Source organism: Pteronotus mesoamericanus, unplaced genomic scaffold (assembly GCF_021234165.1).
Source record: "Pteronotus mesoamericanus isolate MK-2021 breed Mesoamerican mustached bat unplaced genomic scaffold, CSHL_Meso_final contig_74, whole genome shotgun sequence".
Taxonomy (NCBI): domain Eukaryota; kingdom Metazoa; phylum Chordata; class Mammalia; order Chiroptera; family Mormoopidae; genus Pteronotus; species Pteronotus mesoamericanus.
Window position 1 is genome coordinate 16,880,245 of NW_026555247.1, and position 23,787 is coordinate 16,904,031.

General features: G+C 38.9%; 2 protein-coding genes across 5 annotated transcripts in view; one reads left to right on the forward strand and one right to left on the reverse strand.

Moving 5' to 3' along the window:
- Positions 1 to 280: 280 nt before the first annotated feature.
- On the reverse strand, positions 281 to 19,364 carry SLC39A6 (solute carrier family 39 member 6). The gene is made up of 10 exons (XM_054583543.1): positions 19,065 to 19,364; positions 16,626 to 17,396; positions 14,968 to 15,151; positions 13,489 to 13,658; positions 11,980 to 12,198; positions 7,249 to 7,354; positions 4,573 to 4,950; positions 3,346 to 3,426; positions 2,138 to 2,328; positions 281 to 1,502 (listed from the first exon to the last, which is right to left on the reverse strand). The coding sequence occupies exons 2-10, from the start codon at positions 17,385 to 17,387 to the stop codon at positions 1,350 to 1,352; spliced, it is 2,244 nt and encodes a 747-aa protein (XP_054439518.1). The 5' UTR covers positions 17,388 to 17,396; positions 19,065 to 19,364; the 3' UTR covers positions 281 to 1,349.
- Positions 19,365 to 19,861: 497 nt separating this feature from the next.
- Positions 19,862 to 23,787, forward strand: part of ELP2 (elongator acetyltransferase complex subunit 2) — a 39,511-nt gene continuing 35,585 nt past the window's right edge. For all 4 annotated transcript variants that reach the window (XM_054583539.1, XM_054583541.1, XM_054583540.1 and 1 more), the window contains exons 1-2: positions 19,862 to 20,114; positions 22,286 to 22,364. In XM_054583539.1, coding sequence (XP_054439514.1) covers positions 19,977 to 20,114; positions 22,286 to 22,364 — 217 coding nt within the window. In that variant the 5' untranslated portion in view covers positions 19,862 to 19,976. The remainder of the gene's footprint in view (positions 20,115 to 22,285; positions 22,365 to 23,787) is intronic.

The following is a 23,787-nucleotide window of genomic DNA, read 5'->3' on the forward strand; positions in this document are numbered from 1 at the left end:
CAATAATATAAATGAACTGATAAGTATACTATAATGTGGATTATATTGAAGAAAATCTGATTATCTCAAGTTCGTAGAAATGGAAAGTAGAATGGTGGCCACCAGGGTCTATGGGAGGAGGAAATAAGTTGAAATACTGGGTAGAGTTTCAGTTCTGCAAAGTGAAAAGATTCTAGAGATCCACGGTACAACAGTGTGAATAAAAACTACTGGACTGTACATTTAAAAACAGGTAAGATGTTTAAAAAAAACAGACATCTAATATAAAGTTGACATGGGATTTTATTTTGTAGAAAAACAACATCTAGAGAATGCCACAGACAGCCCTAGTATGTCTACAGTACTACGTATAAACTTGAAAATTGCTCATAATGACAACACTGAAGCACTGATAGATACCAAAGTACTTCTTGAATCCAGAAGTCAAATTATACTCAGTATGGTTTTAATGGCCTTACTTCAAAGTTATAACAACACTGAACATTTGGTAAACCAGATAACCATCCAATCATAACTTTAAGCAATACACAACTTGATGATATCTAAGTCTTCTGGCAATACATAAACTTACTCAATACTCATCTGGTATATCCCCACACAAATATTTTAAAATTCAAATTTCTTGGTCAAGCAATATAGTGTTTGAATTCATTAAATATATTTAGACGTTTCCATTATACAAAGTTAAATGTACAACTAAATTAGTGAAAGTGCTCACTGTGGTTTTATGGGAACATTAATAGTGTGACAAAAAAGGTCATGAATGTACTTCATACTTTATTAGTATTGCCTTTCTAATTTAAATTTTCCTTCTATTTTATAACCAATTTTGTGATTTTTTTTTTGGTAAGAAATTTATGCCTTCTTAATTCTTACATATTCTTTTCTTCCTTACTTTATAGCTTAAATTCAGTACAAGCTTTATTGATTGGTATCTTAGGCTTCGTGCATGTTTTTACACTTAAACACCAGCAGTTCCTTGGAGGCCTAAAATCCTGCATGGGAATTACTGTATTAAGTTAGTTCTAGAAAAAATATTAAAGACATTTTGCTTGAAATATACAGAACATGTCACGCCAAATCTCTTGTTTATACAATAAACTGGTAAAACTGGTAAATTGCACATATAGTTTATATTCCAAAAATAGAATAACTTAAATATTAAAACGTACCTTTATGTTATCACCATAACTGACCTTACAAGCATAACAAATGGCAATATTCAATACAAAAATCACAAAAACACTAACCTTAAATACTGCATGTCACAGCATACACTCTCATCTTCCTATGACCTATTCAGACTACAGACAGCAGTTTTTTAAGCTACTCTACTGTTTATACCCTAATTAGAAATTTATACGAAACACAATTTTGTGTTCAAATATGGAAATAAGCAACATAATTCCAAATCCCAAAAGCATCCCAGCATTCTGTAAAAGGAAATATCCCCAGCGGCTACATCCATGGTCACTAGCATCATTGTGTAGCATCTCAGGTACCTTAGAAAAGAAAGAAAAAAGAACAACCTTTAAGGTTTCAAAACTACAGATTAGTTTTTATAAGCCTTTGCAGGACAGTATATTCATATTATATGTAGCTGGATATATTGATTCAATTCCTTAAAACATGACCACGATACATAGTGATTTTAGCTAGTAACGTCACATAGCATTTCCTAGCAGTTTAAATAACAATGACTATTTATGATCTGCTTAGCAAGTCAAAGTACTTTGATGACGAAGAGATGTGACTCCTCTGTCCATTAATAAGGAACTTTAAAGTATTCACAATACACACAGCATGCCAATAATATGTGGCTTGTGCTAGGTTTCCTACAAATCTATACAGAATTCAAAGCATGATTGCTGAGATTCTACTCTCAAAAAGACATACAAAAGGGGTAGATATTTCTCTGTATCCTCATACACTTTAGGCTGGATGAAGATGTGCATGTGATCAACAATCCAAAAAGATACTCTAAAGGAACTATATTTTATATGATACCTCCCCGAGTATAGAATGACTTCTTACCACTATTGCACTTAATCTAAAACCTTTCGAAAAAAGCTTTCATTAAACTTTTTTTCTAATTTATTGTTAGTCAGTATTGTAATTTGACATCTTAAAAACTTACCATATCAACCAGTGCAACATACATGAATAAGCCAGCAGTAAGTGCAAATATCCACATAGAAACATTTTCAGCATAATGACCAATGAAAATTCCTGTTGCCATTCCAAGATATGCCAGCATGGCTGACAAAGCATTATAAAGAACAGCCTGCTTAACAGTCATGCCTGCCTTTAGTAACACAGCAAAGTCACCTTTAACAGAAAACAAAACAAAGGATAAAGCAATTGAAAAAGCATTTTTAAAACACATATCCAAGAGATGTCACAGATTTAAGAAATTCTCCAATTTTTTGAGAGAAAGAGAAAAGCAACAGTGTAAATCACCATAACAGCTCTATAAACTAAGATTTTTTTTTTATCCAAAGTTTTTCTTAAGGCTCCCACTTTGCTAATGAGTGATAAATACCACAAACCTACTATTATTATGTTCTTACACTGTCTTCAACAAGCTCATAATTGGCCACAAAGAGAAGGATAGTGGCGAACACACATGAAATGATCAGCAAATGGTAAAGGCAATTTATAATTAAGAGCTAGAGTCTAATGTTCTAGTTTTAAGAGGAGAACATGACATAAATTAAGATGGGAATAGTTAAGGCTTTGTGGAGTGTGAAGGATCCAGAATGGAGAACTTAAACTGATGTTGATATTAAGCATTAAGCAGGTAGATGGGAAGTCTTCTGAATGGCAGGCACATGCCAAGGAACAAAAGTGAAAATGGTGTCATGGTTGTTTGCAATTATATGTCTATAAGAAAAAACAGAAACAAAAACAAAAACCAAGGACATGGATTGGGATGCAGAACAACTCTTGGAAGGGTTTTTATTACCTCCAGTGAGATTCTCTGTTAATGGAAGATGATTCATTTGATTCCTGTGGTCTAATTCATATTGTGTATATGAAGATAATGACCCCTGAGGTTAGCAGAATGCTGGCATAAGAAAATATTTAGTAGGGAAAGACAGTAAGAAAGGTACCTCTTTGGCAACCCCACATAGGCAATTGTGTAATTGTTATTGTACTTATAGGGTCAGAATTCTGGCTGGAAACAAACTTACGTTCATTAAGAAAAAAAAGCTAAGTAGGTTAGCAGACTTATAAGAAGGCATAAAAGTTATGAGGAAGCTTGCTGAAACTATGATTAGCAAAAGCTAATGGCACTCAGACAATTCAGCCACCTGGAAAATACCATTTATATGGTTCTCTTACCTAATTCATGAGGCAACTCGTGACAAAACACAGCAACAGAAGTACTTAAACCACTTGATAAACCCTCAGTGAAAGCAGCACCTGTGTAAAAATCAATCGGAAAAAGATTGACTACATTATTTTGCGGGTGTGTTTTTAAAAAATCTTACCATCATACAAAATGAGGTAAAAGAAATAAACTATATTCTGGTTGTGAATAAACAGAATATTCCCAAGTGCATTCTGTATCTTCTTTGTAAGTAATCACAGATTACATTCAATTAAGTTTAAATTTCCCAATGGAGCAAAAGCTGGTATGATTAAGAAGGGAAGGTTCTACTATGCCTTAACAGTGATTAGATGATCTTATACAAACCTGAGAAGTAATTGCTACCCTGTAAAATACAATTAAAAATATAAAATAAAATGACTTAAAAGGTTTAAGGAAAAAAAACCAAACAAAAAACTCAGTCGAGAGTACAAATTGTTTCACTGGCCTCAGGTGTTCACCATGATATCAGACATGTGTACATTCACTCTTTCACTGTCTCATAAAAAGAGTCTAAGACAAATATATCCTTTCCTTTTAAAAGCTAACATATTATACAACTGATCACTTATAAACCATGACTTAGCACTTGAATATTCTCCTTTGTTGCTTCTGCTGTGCACAGCACATACAGGAGGAAAAGCACCAGGCTCTCAGTGGAGAGCCAGGCCTGGGCTCATCTTATCTGAACTACAAAACAGCACTGTCTCCTTGGGCAACTGGTTACCTTGCCAGGCCTCAGCTGCCTAAACTATAATTATTTCCACGGTCCCTTTCAGCACTAAGTTACTAAAACTCAGAAGTATTCTATTATCTCCTAATTGCAGCATAACAATTTAATAGCAAAAACTCTAGCTCTTCTTTGGATAGAGATTAGCAACTGAATTTATCATATATGCAAAGATTCCTTTATAGCATGAAAGAAAAAAATTATAGAGGAGATTCTTTTACCTTCATAAATACTGTTTATATTGCAGATAAGACAACTTAAATGCATGGGGGATAACTCACACATGCTCCAAACACATTGAAGCCTGTCCTAAGGCCTTGCAAATTAAAACAACTTTTGGTAGGTGCAATTTAGGTAATGGACTAGGCACAGTTCTTTTCACTTTACTGAGTATTTCATTGTCAAAGCAGCCAAAGAAGAAAGAACATTTGATAATCAACCAATAAAGGGCAAACATGTAGATGTATACCAATTGCTAGGCCATCGCTGAAATTGTGTAGGCCATCGCCCATTATCACCATCCATGCCAACGTGGCGATGCCGGCATCTTTCAGCTCCTCTCGGGAGTAGCGCTGACTGTGACTGTGGGGGTGGTGGTTTTGGTGGTGGTGGTGATGGAGAATATGATGGTAGTCATGATGGTGGTGAATGAGATCATCGGACTGGCCCAGAGTATCATGGAAATGGGAGTGACATTTATTCTTGCATCCTCTGGGTACATATTCATTATAGACTTCTTGTGGATGGGCATGAGCTATCATGACCTCTTCTTCTTCCAAGATTGCTGGCTGCTGAGAATCAAAGTGGGAGGGCTCTTGTGGGTCTGCTCGTAAATAGCCTTCAGGTCCTGGGTACAAACAAAAAGGACATTGGGACAGTCAGAAGGCTGTTAATAAGCTTAGACACATTTCAAACATTCCCACTGACAATTAAAATCAAAAAAGATCTTAAAGTGGAGCAACTCTCTCACATATGCCTGAAGAACTAAACATTAGAGCATTACTTATGAAAAAAAATAGGTTTTAATGAATTTTAGAAATTAAACGGCCTCACATATTAAGAATGGATTTTAACTTTAATCTCCATTAATTACCCCCTTGATCCTCCCTTAATTTCTTCTGCCTCCTTACATTTTTAAAGTCACTTACATGACTTTTTCCCTGATTATAAAAGAAACAGATACTTATTTTAGAAAACTATTTAAGAAAAATAATTAAATTGGAAAAAAAACCATACATAATTCTAATGTCCGACTTCCTTTCTTGCTGGCAAAATTCAAGGAAAAGCAGAAGAATCTGAAATACCATCATCACCAAGAACCACTTACTATCTATTTGTACAAAAAGAAGTAAATGCAACAATAAGGTTTTGTTTTCCTTTGTCCTCTTTTCTAGTATTGCTCTTCCTGAAAGTATTGCTGACACTGTGGTCCAACTGTAAAGCAGCTCTTTCTTCTCATTGTTACATATTTCACTGGAGTCCATCAAAAAAGGTTAGAGAGAATAGATACAAGAAGAAGAGCAAGAGCATTTTACTTGCTCTTAGAGAAAAACAGCATGTTGGAAAACAAAGGGTGGACAAATACAAATAGGCAGTAGCAACAATAGTTTTTCTCTCTCATCAGTCAGCAATTATCTATTGAGCACCTACTCTGGGTCAGGCACTGGTGCTAGAAATGAGCATGACAATATCTCTGTCTTCAAGAAACTTACGTTCTGTGGGAAGAAGGCCAGTTAGCAAGGAACTACAGGTATAAATAAGGTAATTTAAGACATTAGAAAGCAAGGGAAGAAAATAGAAAAGGGTAATATGACAGAGTGACTAGAAAACCTTTGTATTTGGGTGACCGAGGAAAGGCCTCTGAGGAGATGTCTGAGTTGAGACCTAAACAATAGGAGAAGGAATTTATGTGAAGATCTGGGAGAAGAGGCTTCCAAGAAGTTACAGTGAATGCAAAGCTCTGAGACAAACTTGGTATGCTTGAAGGTTAAAAACGCCAGCAGGCTGGACAGAGAACAATGAGAGGGAGTAGAGGGCAGGTTAAAACCTTGAAAGTCACGATGAAGAGTTCAGTTTAAAATTTTAATCTTAAAAAAATAAATAAAATTTTAATCTTAACTCAAGAAGGAATGCCAAGCTAACAGTCGAGTAACAGGAAAAATAGTAACTTTTCAGTGAAAAAACATGGTTGATATAACCTTAGCCAAGTAATCAAAATTAGTACCACCGGTATGTGACAAAGAGCATCATGTCAAGTAGCATATTATATGACTGAAAAAAATATGATACCACTTTGTGGTATTGCTAACACTGATTAATATTTATAAAAAAAATTAGACTCAACATCTGACCTAGATTGTATGCTAGATCTTTTTACCCCCCTTTGGGTGAAGAGGGATTATGAGGGAATTAAGAAAATTAGAAAAATACAAGTAAGGTCTATGGACTAGATAACTATATCAATATTAATTTCCTGATTTCAATAACCAAACTACGTTACATAAGAGAATTTTTTTTTTCTTAGGAAACATATGCTGAAGTATTTAGGAGTAAAGAAACATCCTGTCTGCCCTGGCCAGTGTGGCTCAGTGGCTGGGTGTTGTCCTGCAAACCGAAAGGTAGCCAGTTCAATTCCTGGTCAGGGCACATGCCTGGGTTGCGGGTTCGGTCCCTAGTTGGGGTGTGTGCAAGAGGTGACCAATCGATGTTTCTCTCTCACATTGATGTTTCTCTCTCACATTGATGTTTCTCTCCCTCTCCCTCTCCCTCCCTTCCCTTCTTTCTAGAACCAATACAAGGAAAAAAAAAATACATCATGTCTGTAACTTACTCTCAAATGGTTTAGAGAAAAATGTATACACAGAGAAAGAGAAAGAGAATAATAAGTATAGATAAAATAGCTGGGGAATACAGGAAAGGATATAGGAATTCTTTGTATTATTTTTGAAATTTTTCTGTAAGTCTGGAATTACCTCAAAATAAAAATTAAAAATATATATAAACATACATAAGAATATCCTACTCACTGGCAATTAAAAAGAAAAAGTATGAGTTTAAAAAAAGAAAGGGACATGGTCTCATCTTTTCCATATAGTCTAAGCAGAGCAATGAACTCCTTCCAGCCCGCAGATTCATAAGGACTTACGATCATCTGCATCTACTTTCTCCTCATTTGTTGAAAGTTGGGAGTCATACTTGGACAACTGCTTCTTAATCTCCATGTCATCATCATTTTCAGGTTTTTTCTGATTCTAAAAGAGCAAAGGAAAGCAATACTTTAAAATAGCTCATTTGTTTATATGAACAGCTTTAAATAAACACTTAAGCAAAAGACATAGAAAAAGAGTGCAGACTAACAGACCTCCAATGACAAAAGCCACCCTGTACCTTACTTGCACAGCACCTAGCAGTGTCCTAGTCATGGTAACTGTTCAAAACGTGAAGAATCAATGCCTCAGTAATACAAGATGCAGAAAAATCACGTTCACCTTTCTGAACGTGCCCTAGCCCATCTACTCTAAGTGTGGTCTTACAGAAGCAGACAGCATCCCCTCGGAGCTTGTCAGAAATGCACAATCTCAGGCCACACCCAGACCTAATGAATCAGATGGGGATTTTAACTAGATCCCAGATGACTAACATACACATTAAAATTTAGCTCTGCCTCAGGTTAGAACCTGAGGCAGATTCTACTGACCAATTGCTTGCTTTTCTCCATCCATCCTTTGTATGCTGAAAACTCACACTTTCCATACTTTTTACATCTTAAAATTGAAAACAGAAAAAGTCAGCATTTGTACTGCCTGTCACTACCAGAACTAATAAGTAGAGACAAGGATTGACTCTTAATAGGTGCTTTATTCAGATGGCTGGTTATGTACCCTCAGAAACCATCTTAACATCTCATCTCAAATCGACATTTTTATAAGGAGAAGAAAGGGTTGGTAAGGGGTTTAGAAAAAAGGTTAATCAGATAAGAAGTTACTAGTACTTCTTTATCTGTTGATCAACAACTCAGACACCATCTCCATTGCTTGCAGACCCCCTGGGGCACAAAAGTTGAATTGCTCCTTCACATAATGGTCATGCATTCCAGTTCCTGGAATAACAGCTTTCTGCATGCATTAACCACTCAAGCCTATCAACTAAGGCTGAAACCTTTAACTCCAGAGTTCCCCTGTCAAAACTACACTGTGACACTGAGATATATTTGTTATTACAACTTAAATGCTTTTCCTATAATAAAACACCATTAACAAGCTTTCTCTTTTTATACCTCTATTGGTTAGCCTTGAATTTATAATTGGGTTTTTAAGCAACATACTTGAAATATTGTTCCTATCTCTGAGCCCAAGCATAAAGGTCACTGTTTGAACAATGGTGCCTATTATCTACTTATATAGAAGATAACATTAAAAATATTTTAAAATGTCACACAAGTTATATTTCTTATTTGTAGTACCTTCACTATAACTTAAGATTTCTTCTAGTTCTAACAGTATATAAAATATGTGTACATTCTTAGGTTTGTGGACAAAAAAAGAGCTCTATAATAAATCTGACAACTGCAGTGACTGAAAATAACCTCACAGGGACATCTGATCATAAATTTCTAACAGGGCAAGTTGTGGTGGGTAGTCACACCTCAGGCCTGTAACTTCCACAGTAAAAGGTCATTACTGCCCTAAGCAAGCCTGTCCATTGTTTTGGTGCATCTACATTAACACACCTTTGAAATGCAGCTTTTTCAGACCCCTTGGAATGGAACCATAACCACACTCAAGAGAGCACAAAATCGGCCCACAAAATTGTCCTAGCTTAGCTGGTTAGAGCATCATCCACATACCCCAAGGTTGGGGGTTTGATCTCCAGTCAGGGCACATACAAGAAGAAACCAATGAATGCATAAATAAGTAGAATATCAAATCAACATTTCTTCAAAAATCAATCACTGAAAAATTTTTTAAATGAGCACATCCTGTTAACTATCCTGTAATCCAGTCACAGAGATTTCCCTGCCTTGCTTTCTCACCTCATGTAATCTTACATTCCCTCCTTAATTCCAAATGCATAAAAGAAATGGCAAGTTGTCCTTCTGGGGAGCACTGTTCTCAGGCTGGTGAGATTTTGCTTCCAGGCATGTCCTGTTTGGCTGAGATAAATTCTAATAAACTCATAAAAATTTTCTACAGCTTTGGATGTTCTTACATCAACAGATTAAGAATTTTCTCAAATACAGAAAGTATTTAAATATTTGTGAATATAAACAAATTCAGGGTATTTTAAATCACTTAATGCTTTATTTCTTGTTGCAATGACTCTCTCTAGAACTTTCAGATTTTAATGAAGTCTTTTATCCCTTAAGTATTAAGGAATGTTCTTTCTGTTACTTGCTGTCAATACAATGTAAAACAAGATACAAAGGGTTTATGATCTCATGGAGCTTATCACCAACAGGGAGGGAGTCTTTATACAGATGAAAATTATATATAATTCTTTGACTGCAATTTTCAAGACATTTACTAAGAAAAAATATAGTGCTATAAAAGTGTAGAACAACAAAACAAAAAATAATCCCAGGACAGGCTTCCTTAAGAAAGTGATATTTATACCAAGACTTAAAGATGAACAGGGGTTTGCTGGGGAAAGGTAGGAGAGCCAGCATTCCAGGCAGGAAGAACAGCATGTGGGAGGGCCAGAATGGAGCCAGTCCCATCTTGTAAAGAAAGAACAATGTGGTTGGGGCCTAGTAGATCAAGGACAGAGTGACGAGAGATAAGTCTGGACAGCTAGAGGAGACCACACAATACAAACCTGTTAAGAGCTGTGGCTTTGTCCTAAAGCAGTGAGAAATCACTAAAGGAAGAATTTGAAGTAGTGGAGCCTAACCTCATCAGATTTCATTTAAACAAATCCCTCTGCCTGGATAAGGAGAGGACAAAATACTGTAGACAGGTCAGTTAGGAGGCAACCACTGTCACCTAGGTGGAAGATAAGGATGGTATAGGCTAGAATAGCAAGGAAGATGGAGGGAAATGGAAAAACTCTAGATATATTTAATAAAACTAGGTTAAATATGAGGACAGAGATGTCACAAATGATTCTCAGGTCTCCAGCATGAGCAATAACCTTTACTGGTAGAAAGAAAATTTGACATTGAACTATTGCAAGGGTCTATCTATACCAAGTATGAAATATAACCCTAATTTGAATATAGAGATTTCAGATTTACAGAGATGGCAAGTAATCTAAAACTATGATATACAGGGGTGCAGGATGGATGTTGTAAGCAAAAATCCTAGGTAAAATGTCCTATTACGGGTGAAAGAGCTCTCAATACTTATCATGTAATAAATTATTACTTTTCATTTTGAGGAACCAGATTAGATTAAAAACTGTTAAGTAAAACTAAGATCTGGATGCCCTTGAAAAAAAATCCTCAATGTATTCTAAAAAGTAAGAGGACAAGGTCTGCAAACTCCTGTAGGATGTCTCTATCTGGAAATTTAAGAATCCCCACTAGGATAGTCTTTTCGATAGGGGAACTCAAGAATTAAGAGTTTTAACCCTGGCTGGTGTGGCTCAGTGGATTGAGCACTGGCCTGTCGCTGGTTCAATTCCTGGTCAGAGCACATGCCTGGGTTGTGGGCCAGGGCCCCAGTTGAGAGGCTATGGATTGCTATTTCTCCCCCGCTTCTCCCTCCCTTCCCCTCTCTCTAAAAGTAAATACATAAAATATTTCTTTAAAAAGTTAAAAGGTTTTAGCCTTAGTTGATAGGCTTAATCTAAGTGATTAATGCCTATGGAAAGCTGTTATTCCAGGAACTGGAATGCATGACTTCAGGAGGTACTATGCAACTCCAGGAGGTCACAAGCAATTCAGCCTTTATGCCCCAAGGGCTCTGCACCGAATAGAAATGGTATCTGAGCCACAGTGTTCCAGGGAGGGAAGACCAGTGATGCAGATAAAGAAGTACTTGGAAAATTACTGCAAACTTTTATCCAATTAACCTTCTTCCCAACCCCTTTCTTCTTAAAAAAAAGTCAGTTTGAAATGAGATGTTAAGATGGTTTCTGAGGGTACATGACCTACTGGCTTCTCAGATTGCCAGCCATCTGAATAAAGCACCCATAAAGATTCAATCTTTATCTCTACTTATTGGTTCTGGTAGTAACAGGCAGCACAAACAGTGACTTTTCCGGGTTCATTCTGACTGACTTGTCTGGTCACATCATATAAGAACAGGAAGATAACCACAGGCAGCTCAAAGTTACTTCTACCAGAGATAAAAAGCCTACTACTTGGCTTCAAACTATTTTCTAGAGGCAACTTGCCAAGGTCACACATCCTTTCAAATAAAACAGAATATCCAGGCACTGGGTAAAAAATTAATTTGAAGTTAATCACATAATTGTAACTACCAATGAATATTGATGGCATATCCATGATACATTTTTTTCTTAAAAGCACTTTACTGGGGTATGATTAACATTTAAAAAGCTATACATATTTTATACAACTCAGTGAGTTTGAGGATAAGTATACAGCCATGAAACCATCGCCACCATCAAGGCCATAATCATGATGATTCTGATGTTCAAGGATCATCTGTGCCTTGTTTGATCATTTGTATGTGTTTATCCTTGCCTTTCTCACCCTGTCATGAGTTTGAAGGGAATATGGAGAGAACTCCAGGGTTATAAAGATACAGAAATGGTCTCTATTAATGCCTCTGAGAGCATAAAGTATCTCAAGAATACTCAATCCCCTCTCAAAGATCATACATTCTGGACAAGCTCTGCTAACAGTCTAGTTAGTATACTACTCTAAATAAATGTCTGATGCATAGAAAGTACTCAGTATATTTTTTCTTACCTTTTTCTTCTTATCTTTAAATTGCTTGATCAAGGTGAGTACATGTTCAACAAGAAACATGAAATACAAGCCTCCCAGGGCTGTTAGACCCTTCCATGTGGAATCAAAATAGGTACTTTCTTCTATGTTTTGAGAAGATAGATGACTAAACAGTGGCCCTCTCTTCATTTCCATTGCTGTTTCTTCATGGCTGTGACTATGGTGGTGACTTGCATGAGACTAAAGGCAAAACAACATGTATTTTATAAATTCATTAGTTTCATACATGCCAGAAAAACTGGCCAAGGTCAAATCTGAAATCATTCAGAATTAGGCAATTAATGGGATACTTTGGAATGAGGAGAAGTTTAGGATGTTAAAAATAAAATAACCAATATACAGCCAGCTACCTAGAGCTTAATGCATATAATGTACTATGGACCTTAACAGCTTGGATCTGTTTAGTGTAAAGATAGAGAAATTCCCCGGTGATCCTTAGATTACATAGGTAGTGGGTATTTTCAATGTTTGACAAGTTATCATGGTCACAAGTAATAGAAGACAGCCCAATTTAACAGGCCTATAGTGTTTACTGCTCACACTCCTAGCTGAAAAGCTCACAGCACTGTCATCAGCAAGTGTACAATAAGCCTAATCTGTGTAATGAACCCTGGCAAGTACCTCCCCAGGGCACTACCTCAGTGGCCTGCAGTTGAGTACAGTAGGAACTACTGCTATTGCATGTTAGGAAATAGGGTGTGGCACATACAAAGAGGTGAGTTTGGGGGTGGTGGTGTCAAGGGTATACCCCATGCGCATGTCACTTTGTGTAGCAGGTATTTCTGAACATCTGCCATCTGATGGTTAGGGAGTTTGTCACAGCAAATAGCAAAATAGTTCTCTCTCACTACTGGATAAAGCATAGTGAGATACGTAGGACTTCAGGAATAATTCCCTTCCCCCCTCCCGCCCCCACTTACCTGTAAACTTCTAAGGGAAATTTAGAAAATGAGATCCAGATTATTTTCTGCCTGTGCACCTATCCCAAATATTTAATGGAAAAGTAAACTCACTTTATCAAACTTGCTGTATTTAAGAATTCGCTTGTGTTACAAAGTGTAAATCTCTAAATACACACATAAATTCAACTCTGAAGAAAAACCCTTAAGTTTCTTGGGTACAAAGAGCCATGTTTTTTTATTTCTGTAACAACTACACTAACATGTGAGCATATAATTCATACTATTGGGGTCTGTCAGTATTAATATATGAGTAGAATCTGTCTCCTTTTATTAGCTGGGCTCTAAAAAGTTAATTTAGTTAATTCTCTTTAAAAAAAAAGCAAAAAAAGTATATCAAGCACAAAAACATAGCTTTTGTTACCAAATATATTTTAAAATCAACTCCTTTAAACCAAATTTCTAACTTTTATACATAGCAATACAAAAAATTCCAGTATAAACAAAAATAAACGTGTATTTTCAATGCTGAGTAATACACTACACTAATAGGACAAATTACCATACTTACATGTGGAAGGAGGTGTAAAAAAGCATCACCACTCAATGTCCCAACAGCCAATGCCACAAGAAAGCTCAGGAGAAACTTGAAAAACACCCGATTCATGAGGGGCACTAAGATAACGCCCAGCAAAGACAGGAAACTGATGATGGAAATGGCTATAAAGCCACCAAGCCAGGCTGTCAAACAAAAGAGAGCAAAGGAAAAAACACAGAATTGATATAAAAGAGAGACTTTGGAGTAGCATAAAATAACTCGTAAAAGTAGGGAAATCTTAAATAAAAACTCAAAGGAATAAGACTGTGATAACAGAGCAGTAAGCCACAAATGGGCTCAAATGAACACTTTGACTGAACCCTCCAGTTAAGAGCATAAACCTAGTGGAAAATTCTTCAGCTGTACTGAAAGAAGCGGGGAAATGATAAACAAGGATGAACTCTAGCTTATTTGGGAACTGAACTTTCAGACTCCTATAACACCCAAATTACGAAGGAAAAGAGGAAGTTTTGTACAAAAAAAAAAAAGAGGAAAAGAAAAAAGAAAACTAGGAATTTAATAATTTCCTCAGTAAAAAAGTAATTTTTTTAAACAACTGATTATTTATTTTAAAAGATTTTATTTATTTATTTTTAGAGAGAGGGGAAGGGAAGAATACGATAAAGAGAGAGAGAAACATCTCCACTGGTTACCTCTCACAAGCCCCCAACTGGAGACCTGACCTGCAACCTAGACATGTGCCCTGACCAGGAATCAAACTGGCGACCTTTCAGTTCACAGGACCTTTCATTTCACAGCTAGGCGCTCAATCCACTGACCCACACCAGCCAGGGCAGTGATTATTTCTTCATCAGTTAAAAAAAAAAAAAAAAAAAAAAAAAAAAAATCCTCACCCAAGGACATTTTTTCATGGCTCTTTTTAGAAAGACAGGAGAGAGGAAGAGACAGAGGGAGAAACATGCCTCTCCTATGTGCCCAAACTGGGGATTGAACTTGCAACCTTTTGGTTATGTTCCAACCAATGGAGCCACATAGGCCAGGGCGAGTTCTTCATTCTAGTTTTTGAGCACTGAAACCCTACTCTATAGCTGAGCTTATCCTAGTTTCATTTATTAGCAATAACAGACCAGAATTAGGCTCCTAAGCAATGTAGATTAACTCTAATCCTTCTTCCCAAACAGTATGACTATATAGAAAAAGCCCAAATTTCAGATAACCCTGACACTTCCTGTGGAATGACCTCAGACAAGTTACAACCTATGTTTTATTTTATTTTTAAAGATAAGGCTAACACAGACAAGTTACAATCTAAGTTTTCTTTTTTAAGGGTAAGGCTAACACACTTATCTTCTTCACATTCAAGGCAGAGAACAATTAAGATGATACATTTGAAATTATGCTGAAAAATGAATGGATTTTTGTAAAACAAAGAACACTACAACATGAATGTATCTATTGGAAATTATTTTTGCATAAAAAACATAATTCTACCTATTTGTAAAGAATAGGTCTTTGGAGGGATTTCAGCTTTCTTTTCACTTGTGGTATGACTCAGACATGATCTAGCATCAATCTGATTGATGATGGCTGGGCAGAGATAGTTGAACTCGGATGCATTCAGTGGCACTTGGACGCCCATGCCATGAGATGTAAGCAGCTTGGATGCATTGAAACACTAAAGAAAACAAAGCAGTGAAAATCACCAAAAAGCATTCCCATTAGACACTCCAAAAACACTGTTTGATGACACAACACCCTTTCCTTACTGAAGCTAACTACTTCTTTTTTTTTAAGTTAACACTAATTCAAATCAACTTCAGTTTTGAGTACTTTGGAATTTGCCTGAAACTGCCTGGAGATACTATGTCACAATTGTGTTATCCCACCTTTCCGCCTACTTTCTTCTTGGTAGAAAACAGTCATATCACTACTTACTAAGGGAGAAAGCCTCAAGAGCAATAAACCTGAGGATAAATGAACATTCACAAGCCTGTTAACTCATTGTATAAACCTATTAAGGAAATGAGCTTTAATTTCAAGAAGGGATTCATTAGAGATTGGGACATATGTTGTCTTAGTACCAACGCTACCCTACCGGGCCTAAGCAAGTTCAAAACACATCACTCTTTCAGCAATGACCATATTTAGAAAATTTAGCTCTGTTCTGACTACATACTTGGCAAATAATGCTCTACAAGAGAATATTAAAATATGCACATTACTCTTGAGCAGGGCAAGGTTGCTAATAAAACAAACCTGTACTGACAGGCAGCTGTTTCAACAATTTAATTAGATGACTAGTTTGAAGCGAATCTTCTGAGTAATCTAAGCCCCTCTATTCCCCCTGAATTGGTGGTAGCACCTGTTTCTCATCTTCTATAAAGATATTTTAAACTCCACCAATTCTTGGTTAATACTACTCAGTACAAACTTTATTGCAGTGTCACTGTGGAAATGACCTCTAGTAGGATTATCCCAGAATTAGTACAGTCATATGATGGTTTCAATGAAGTACTTAAGTTTTACTTATTAACATATATCAACTAATTCTTTGTTCTTGACATCTTTCAGGCAAGGCAAACTGAGTCTAGTCCGGAAGTCTAGTCTAGAAAAAACACATGAACTCAGACCTTTACTGTGCAGGCATTCACTTGTCCAGTAGGTCGCTCTTGGTAGCAGTTTCAATTTCAATCACTCCACAAGTCATTACGAGCCCTCTGCCAAGCAAGTAATACTGTTCTTGCATTCTTCAGCCCCTTCAATCACACCTTTCCCTAAAATATAGATTCTAACTCCTGCATTTTCAACCTCCCCTTTTCTATTTTTTATTAATAATATTCACCTTTAAAGACTTTCTCCAAAAATAATTTAATATCTGCTTTCTATACTTATTTTAAATTCTATATTAGAAAATGTTTTTAGCAGGCAGTACTATTCTTATTATCTCCCAAGTTTTTTTTTATCAGAAATGATTACAACACAGTAGGGACGCTTTGGGCTAAGTGGCTTGCTGAGAAAGTAGAAATTCCCTTTTCAATAACTTCACCATTTTATTTTTACCTTAAACTCCTTATGACTAGAGATAGAATGGCAGTAACAGAATAGACATAGAGGCATATTGATTAAAATAAGAACAGCCTTTATCTTACCTCCTGAGTATTTTCATTTGCGTTTATGGAATATATAAAGTCTTTCCTGGGCTCACTCACAGATTCATTTGTTTTCCTCCTAGCCAGCCGGTTCACCCAGCTCTTTTCCATGATACTGGGTGGAGTAGAACTGCTCACATCTTTGGGGAGAAGTTTTCCAGGTTTTGGAGTTTCTATTGTCTCTAGAAAGTAAGTTCCTTCAGAGACAGCATTATACACAGTTGAGGTCACTTCACTAGCACCAACACCATCCTTGATTAAAACATTCCTTCTATTATTGGCATGTTCTGATCGGCGAGATCCTTTCCCCTGGTTGTTTCTAGGGTCTTTACCAGAGCTATCAGAGTCATGGTCTGGGCAAACAGCTTTCCGGTTATTTTTACCGGAAGCAGCATGATTATGGTGAGAATGATGATCATGGTCAGAGTGATGATCATGGTCAGAGTGATGATCGTGGTCAGAGTGATGCTCATGGTCATGGTGTATGTGAACTCTTTTAATCTTATCTATGCCTATATTCTGCAACAACTTTCTGAACCCTTCAACTGACAAGGAATTATTTTCTCCATAACGATGGAAAAGCTGCTGTAGATGATGTCGCTGTGTGGTCACTGCCAAATCAACATTAATGCCAGATTCCCAGTTTGGAATAATTTTCTCAGTGGTCTGAGGGAAAGCAGTCGCTGGTTCTACTTCATGAAGGGGATTTGTGACTGACAGAGTGAAGGTCAAGATGAAGATTACAGTTAAACTCCTCGCCATTGCTCCTTCCTACAGAAGACAGAAAAAGAAATTTTGCCTTCATTTCTAAAATAGTTTGAATTAAGAAATCTCATGCTGAACACTGATATCTAATCAAACAATCAAGGTTTACAGTGCATCATTTAGTGTGATCAATGCAGTGTAAGGTACTGTGAAAACACAGAAACAAGAGTCCCACGCTCTACCCTTGCATTGCTAAAACAGGTGAAACAATTGGAGAACTGTTGAGTGTTAAGAGAGTCTGTAATTAGCACTATAAAAGCAAGAGCAATTCAGACAATGGAGAGGTCCTGTGGCCACAGCCATATTGACAACTTCCTATTGTGTTGAGAACAAGGATTTAAAATAAAACAAAACATACCTCTACCACCATCATGATCGTCATCATTTCATAAAACAATATTTTAACATCAAAAGGAATAAATATGGCAATCTCAGAATTCACATTTAAATTCAATTTCTTCTTAAACTACATACAAATCAATTTAAGGCTTCTCCCCCCCCCACCATACTACTCTAAAGTCACCCAATTTTGCCAGTTTGTGCATGCTTCAGGATATTTTCTACTCATACTCAAGTAGATGTGTACTCAAACCACACAAATGGGATCTTTTTCCCTACTCAGAAATGACACCTTTCCATGTCAGTACATATATGTTGATTTCATGCTTTTGAATGACTACATTAATAACAGTTCCTTAAGTAAATTAAAGGTCATAAAAAAAACCCTCTATCATTCTTATGTTGCTATAAATCAGTGAAAATTTTATCACTGACCATCACTCATCCAGACAATGGTGTTTGGAGTTAGGAAATGCAGAACTGAGCGTGGCACAGCAGAATCCAGTTAAGCCGAGGAATGCATAGTCCAAGTACGTGGATGGACTGGTGTCTCAGGACCCACAAGTCCAGTCGTCACAAAACTCACCTGCCTCCAGCGAAAGAAACAGAGGTGGTGTTTCTGGAGCGAGAGAGCGAGGGCATGGGACACCCCAGCTCTACCACTTTCAACTGTTCTTTCTCGCACCAGGAAAAGCTGGCAATAACTATTTACAGGGTGACTGAAGAAACTACATGACCGGTATATACAGAAATGCTCCAAACAATGTTAGCAGTGTTGCACGGGTGGAGTAGGGCTGCTCCATCCTGGGAGCAGTTTTTATCATACTGGGAGAAGTGAAAATGAAAGTATGTATGTACCATAGGGCTAGGTTCCTTAAAGAACAATCTTTGGCACCTGGAGTTTTAATAGGCAAACGAGAACTATTAAGAAATCAATTGCAGGATGGAGAGAGGCAAGGAGCTCGATGGGTTGGGACAAGCACAGACGGAATCCTCCGTGCCTTCCTCCAGGGAGGATGCTTAAGGCTGTCGCGGTCCCACGGGCGGACCTCTTTCCCCGTAAGTCCTCGGCTGTTGTTGGAAAACAAAGCCTAACGAAAGGGCCTGAAGAAGGAGAGTGAAGAAAAAGGAAAAGAGGGCACACCACTGCTTGTAAGGGCTGTTTATTTTTAAACACGACTCTACCTTCACATAGTAGATGAATAATGCCGTTTCCTCAGAAAGTCCTCCTTTGAAGTCTGAAGCCCATCTGTGCACCCCAAACTGGAAAGTGCAGCCTTCACGGCCCGTGGGGTTCCCCTCGCTACAGCCCCCGCCCGGCCCCGCGGGACTCACCTCTCCGCGGCCTCGCAGTCCCACGGCCCGGCCCGCGCACAGGTTCAGTTCCCGCAGGCGATCGGGAGGGCTCGGAACCGGCCCGTGCTTTTCTTCTCTCAAAAACTCTACAAGGCACAAAGAAGGGGCGATCTCATCGGCCCGGATGCCCCTCGGTCCGGGTTCCGCCGCACAGCCACCAGGAATCCGCGCCTCACGCGCCCTCGCCTCGCTGGAGCAGGACAATTACTAATTACCGCCGCGCGCAGCGCGCGGCCGGGAACCACCGCCTCCGCCGGCCCAGACTGCAGGACATGCGCAGTGCGGTTCAGACCCCCGTCCGCCGCCAGTGGATCTGTGTGGACGCCTATTCGCCGGCGCCGCGGGGCTCCAAGGGGCGGGAGGGGTCGAAGGCACGGCCCGAGCGGACTAAGAGCGCCGAGACTAACTGGGTACCTTTTCCTCGAGTCCTCCGCGCCCCTACGCAACGGAGACCCGAGACTCTCTTGCAAAGGCTCTCGCCTGGGCCAACCCCGTCCGCTCGGGCACGGGCGTGTAGGAGCCCTGGCGTGTCGGACCCGGGCGTGAGGGGCAGCGGGACGTTTCTCAGGCTGCCCCCGCACTTTAGCCACGGGTGTTTCTATAAGGTCCTGGGCTACTCGGGTCGGGTCTTGGTCCTTGGGACGGCGGCCGTGTTTGTCCGCTGGGTCGCGGTACAGAAGACAGGAGCTGGCAGTGGCGGCCCAAACCAGAGGATCACTAGACCCGGGGCCGAGAAGCCGGGCCGGGGGGCGGGGCACTTAGCGCCCCGCCACTCCGGCTGCTTCCGAAACGCGGTGAGGAATCGGCCAGCTGGGGAGGCGGCCTCGCGAGTAGTTCCGCTCACAGGGCGGAAGTGTGCGCCCGGGTCTCGGCCGCTGACCAGCCAGCAACATGGTGGCATCCGTGCTGGAGACATCTCACGTGTTTTGCTGCCCAAACCGGGTGCGGGGAGCCCTGAGCTGGAGCTCCGGGCCCGGAGGACTTCTAGCCTTCGGCACGTCCTGTTCCGTAGTGCTCTATGACTCTTGGGTAAGAGAGGTGGCCCGACGCCAGACCCCGTGGGGCTGAATCAACTGGGTGCTCTCCTGCGGGAGTGAAGGCGCTGCGCCGGAGCGAGGACGCTGGGTGTGCGGTCTGGTCCGCTTGGGGGAGGTATCTAGGCCAGGACTCTTCCCGTTGGCACGCCAGACTCGCTCCTCGAGCTCTCGCGTGCTCCGTCACCCTGGGGTCGCCAAATCCCACCAGTGACCTGTTAACCTCATGTAGATGCCCGAATGATGATAACCTTCTCTGAAGCTTTCTGTGACAATTAACTGTATGTAGTACTGTTAAAAATACAGTTTGGGTTTTGAAAGATTTGAGGTTTAGGTATGGATCTAATACATTATCACAGGTGCTATCTTATTTCTGTATTTCACCCAGTATTTTATAAACTTTGTGTTGATTAAAAAAATACATCGCTTATATTTTAGCCTTGGAATTGGATGTTTTAAAGAAAGTGCCATTGGGGTAAAGGTCATAGGGGATAGGGATCCTAAGCACTAGTTATGAGGCAGGACTTAACCCATTCCCTGAGCTTCACCCAATTGATTTTATTATTTGGCTCTTTCCCTGTCAAACTTCATGGCCAGTTTTTGCATGCTTCTCAGAGTTCGTTTTGCCCCCATTCCCACTGGTTAATTTTGGACAATACAGTTAATGTTTCTCAAGAAGAACCTCAGTATAAAAAGGTAAAGTGCAGGAAATTGAAATGCAGTGCGGGAGCTAGCTTTATGTATTTCTTGTACTGCTTTATTAATTTGATTAAAAATTCCATTATCCTCACACCCTTTGCGGATTCAGATTTATATAGGAAATAGTTGTATTAGCTTACTGTATCTTGAGCTTGCTTGCCTCCTTCCAGTTTTTGTCTTTTACAGCTCTGCACTCTTAACTGGCAAGAAAAAACACATGACACCAAGAGTAAATTTTACAGCGGCCATCAAACAAGCACTGACTCAGCTGTGGAAACCTGTCTTTCTGCAGCTATTTAGTGGATTTGTACCATGCCTTACATCACATTTTTATTTTTAGTGATATTCTGGTGGCCAGGTTAGGAGAGTTTAACCTATCAAAAAAGAAATGTATTGAGCCTAAAAATTTTAGTACTTTGTTTTGTTACGTTATTTGCTGGTTGGACATTTAATTAAATGTGGGACTAAGAGCATGGAGATGCTAAAATAAAGTTTTGGGGGTGATGTTCAGTCAGCGAATTTTTGAGGACCCTCCATGGGCCAGCCCTGGACTGGTGGTAATGACACAAAGATAATGGGTAATAAGTACTCCTGCCCATTAAGGAATTCCCAGTCTAGTGAGAGAGAAACCTATAAATTGTTTCCCAGCCTCAAATAACTTGTGTCTGAAATATATTAGTTTATGCACACTTACCTCTGTGTACCTTTTTCTCAGCCATGAGAATCCTAGTTGGCATATAAGTGGATATTAAGCCTGTACAGTTGGCAATAGATAGAGAAAGAGTCTGTAAAGAAGAAGGCACTATAATCACAGAGTTAACGTCTTCAGCAGTGGGCAAAGTAACGAGAGCCCAAGTGTGGAGTGTTGTTGGTAAAAGCAGCAGTGCGAAGAAATCTGATGTCTGAAGACCTTAGTCGTTGTGGCTTGGTGGTGACCTTGTGTTATTACAGTTCAAGAACCCAACACCTGATTAGCCATGACACGCAAAGTGAGCCATGAATTTGTATGCATTAAATATGAATTCCACTATAGAAAGTTTTTTGTCTTTTTTTTGGTCAACAAAACTCTCAAATTGGTGCAAGCATGATAGAATTAAGACCCTGAGACCGAGACCTGTGGGAGCTCAAGAAAGAAGGGGTTCCTTATTTAGTCCGGGATGTCAAGACAGGCTCCCTGGATGAGAGCAGGAGTGGGAAGAGGGTGGGGGTGGTGAGCAGGAGTTAGGCAGATGAAGACCTGAGAGCTCAGTGTGATGAGAGCACACAGCACTGGAAATACGGAGTGGTGAAAAGAATGAAATAGAGTGAACAGATAGTTTAAGCATGATTACAAGTTTATAAATTAAGGAAGGTGATTCTGTTTGAAATAATCCTGAACATTTTAGCATGAAAACCACTGAAATCTGATTTTTTATTTCCTCTGTAAGGTAGATTCTAATTTACTAACTGGTGTTTTCTTTGTTAAAGAAAAGGGTTGTTATTACCAACTTGAATGGTCACACTGCTCGAGTCAATTGCGTACAGTGGATTTGTAAACAGGATGGCTGTAAGTATTAATCTGATTGTAAAAGCTGATCTCAATTGTTTTCTGATAAAGTATGACTAGTCATTTTTCTTTCATCACTTCTATTACCTTACCAAGCTTATCTGATACTAAGCAATTGGAAAATAGAAGAAAAATGGTATGCCCAGTGAAATCTCTGGCCTGCACTTTTACTTTATAGCAATTGAAGCACGGATACCTCCGCAGAGCTTAGAATGAGAATAGAGCCCTGACTCTGGCAAGATTGCCACCATTGCTCAGAGCTTCTGCTCAAAGCCTGTAAGCAGGACCCGTCTTGGGCCCAGGCTGGGACTCTGAAGATTTGGCTTGTGGGACTGTTTCTGCCACAGAGAAGCTATTGTTTTTTAGGCAGGACGTCACATGTTTTGTTTACCCCAGTTTGCACCTTCCTAACATCTGAAAAGTGAAGGCTTGGAGTGGATCAGGGGACCCTTAGAGGTTTGTGATACCTGGGAGGTCAAAATTATTTTCAGAATAATACCAAGAGATTATTCACAGTTTTCATTCTCATTCTATTACAGTTATACAGTGGCACTTTCCAGCAGATTCATGATGTGTGATATTGCAACAGATTAAATACAGAAACAGGAAAATCCAGCTGTAGTTTAATAAAGTTAGGTATTAAAGAGATTTTCAGTAATGTGAAACAGTGCCTCTCATTAATTTTTAGGAAAATAAAGGGTTTTCCCTCACTGTAAAATGTTATTTTTGTTAACATGTAATGATGTTTGTTATTTTTAAATGAACTGATAAGTAGTTTTCAAGTTTCTCAGTTTAAATTTCTAATGTGTTTAAGGTTGGTATATATAGTCAACCTTATAAACAAAAGCTTTATGGGGTCCTCAAAAATTTTTAAGAGCATAATGGAGTCCTGACACCAAACAATTTGAAATTTGCTGGGCTAGATCATCCCCAGGTCTCTTTTTATTTCTAAGATTCTGTGACTCCAGAGTGTTTGATTAACATACTGCTTTCAGAAGTTGCTACCAAAATTCTGTGGAATTTCCCCAAATGTCTTAAATATACCTACTGTAGTTTTATTATGGACTTTGAATTAATTTCATTTTTTATTCCATAAACATTTTTTCATGTATTTTATTGATTATGCTATTAGAGTTGTCCCAGTTTTTCACTTTTAGCCCCCTCACCCGGTACCCCCAATTGTCTCTGGCAGTCTGCTCCCCCCACCTTTAGGTCATGTCCATGGGTCATACACATAAGTTCTTTGGCTACTCCATCTCCTATACTGTTTTTAACATCCCCTTGTCTATTCTGTACCTACCAGTTATGCTTCTTAATCCCAGTACCTTTTCCCCCATTATCTCCCTTTCCTCTCCCAACTCATAATCCTCCAAATGATCTCCGTATCTATGATTCTGTTTCTTTTCTGCTTGTTTGCTTAGTT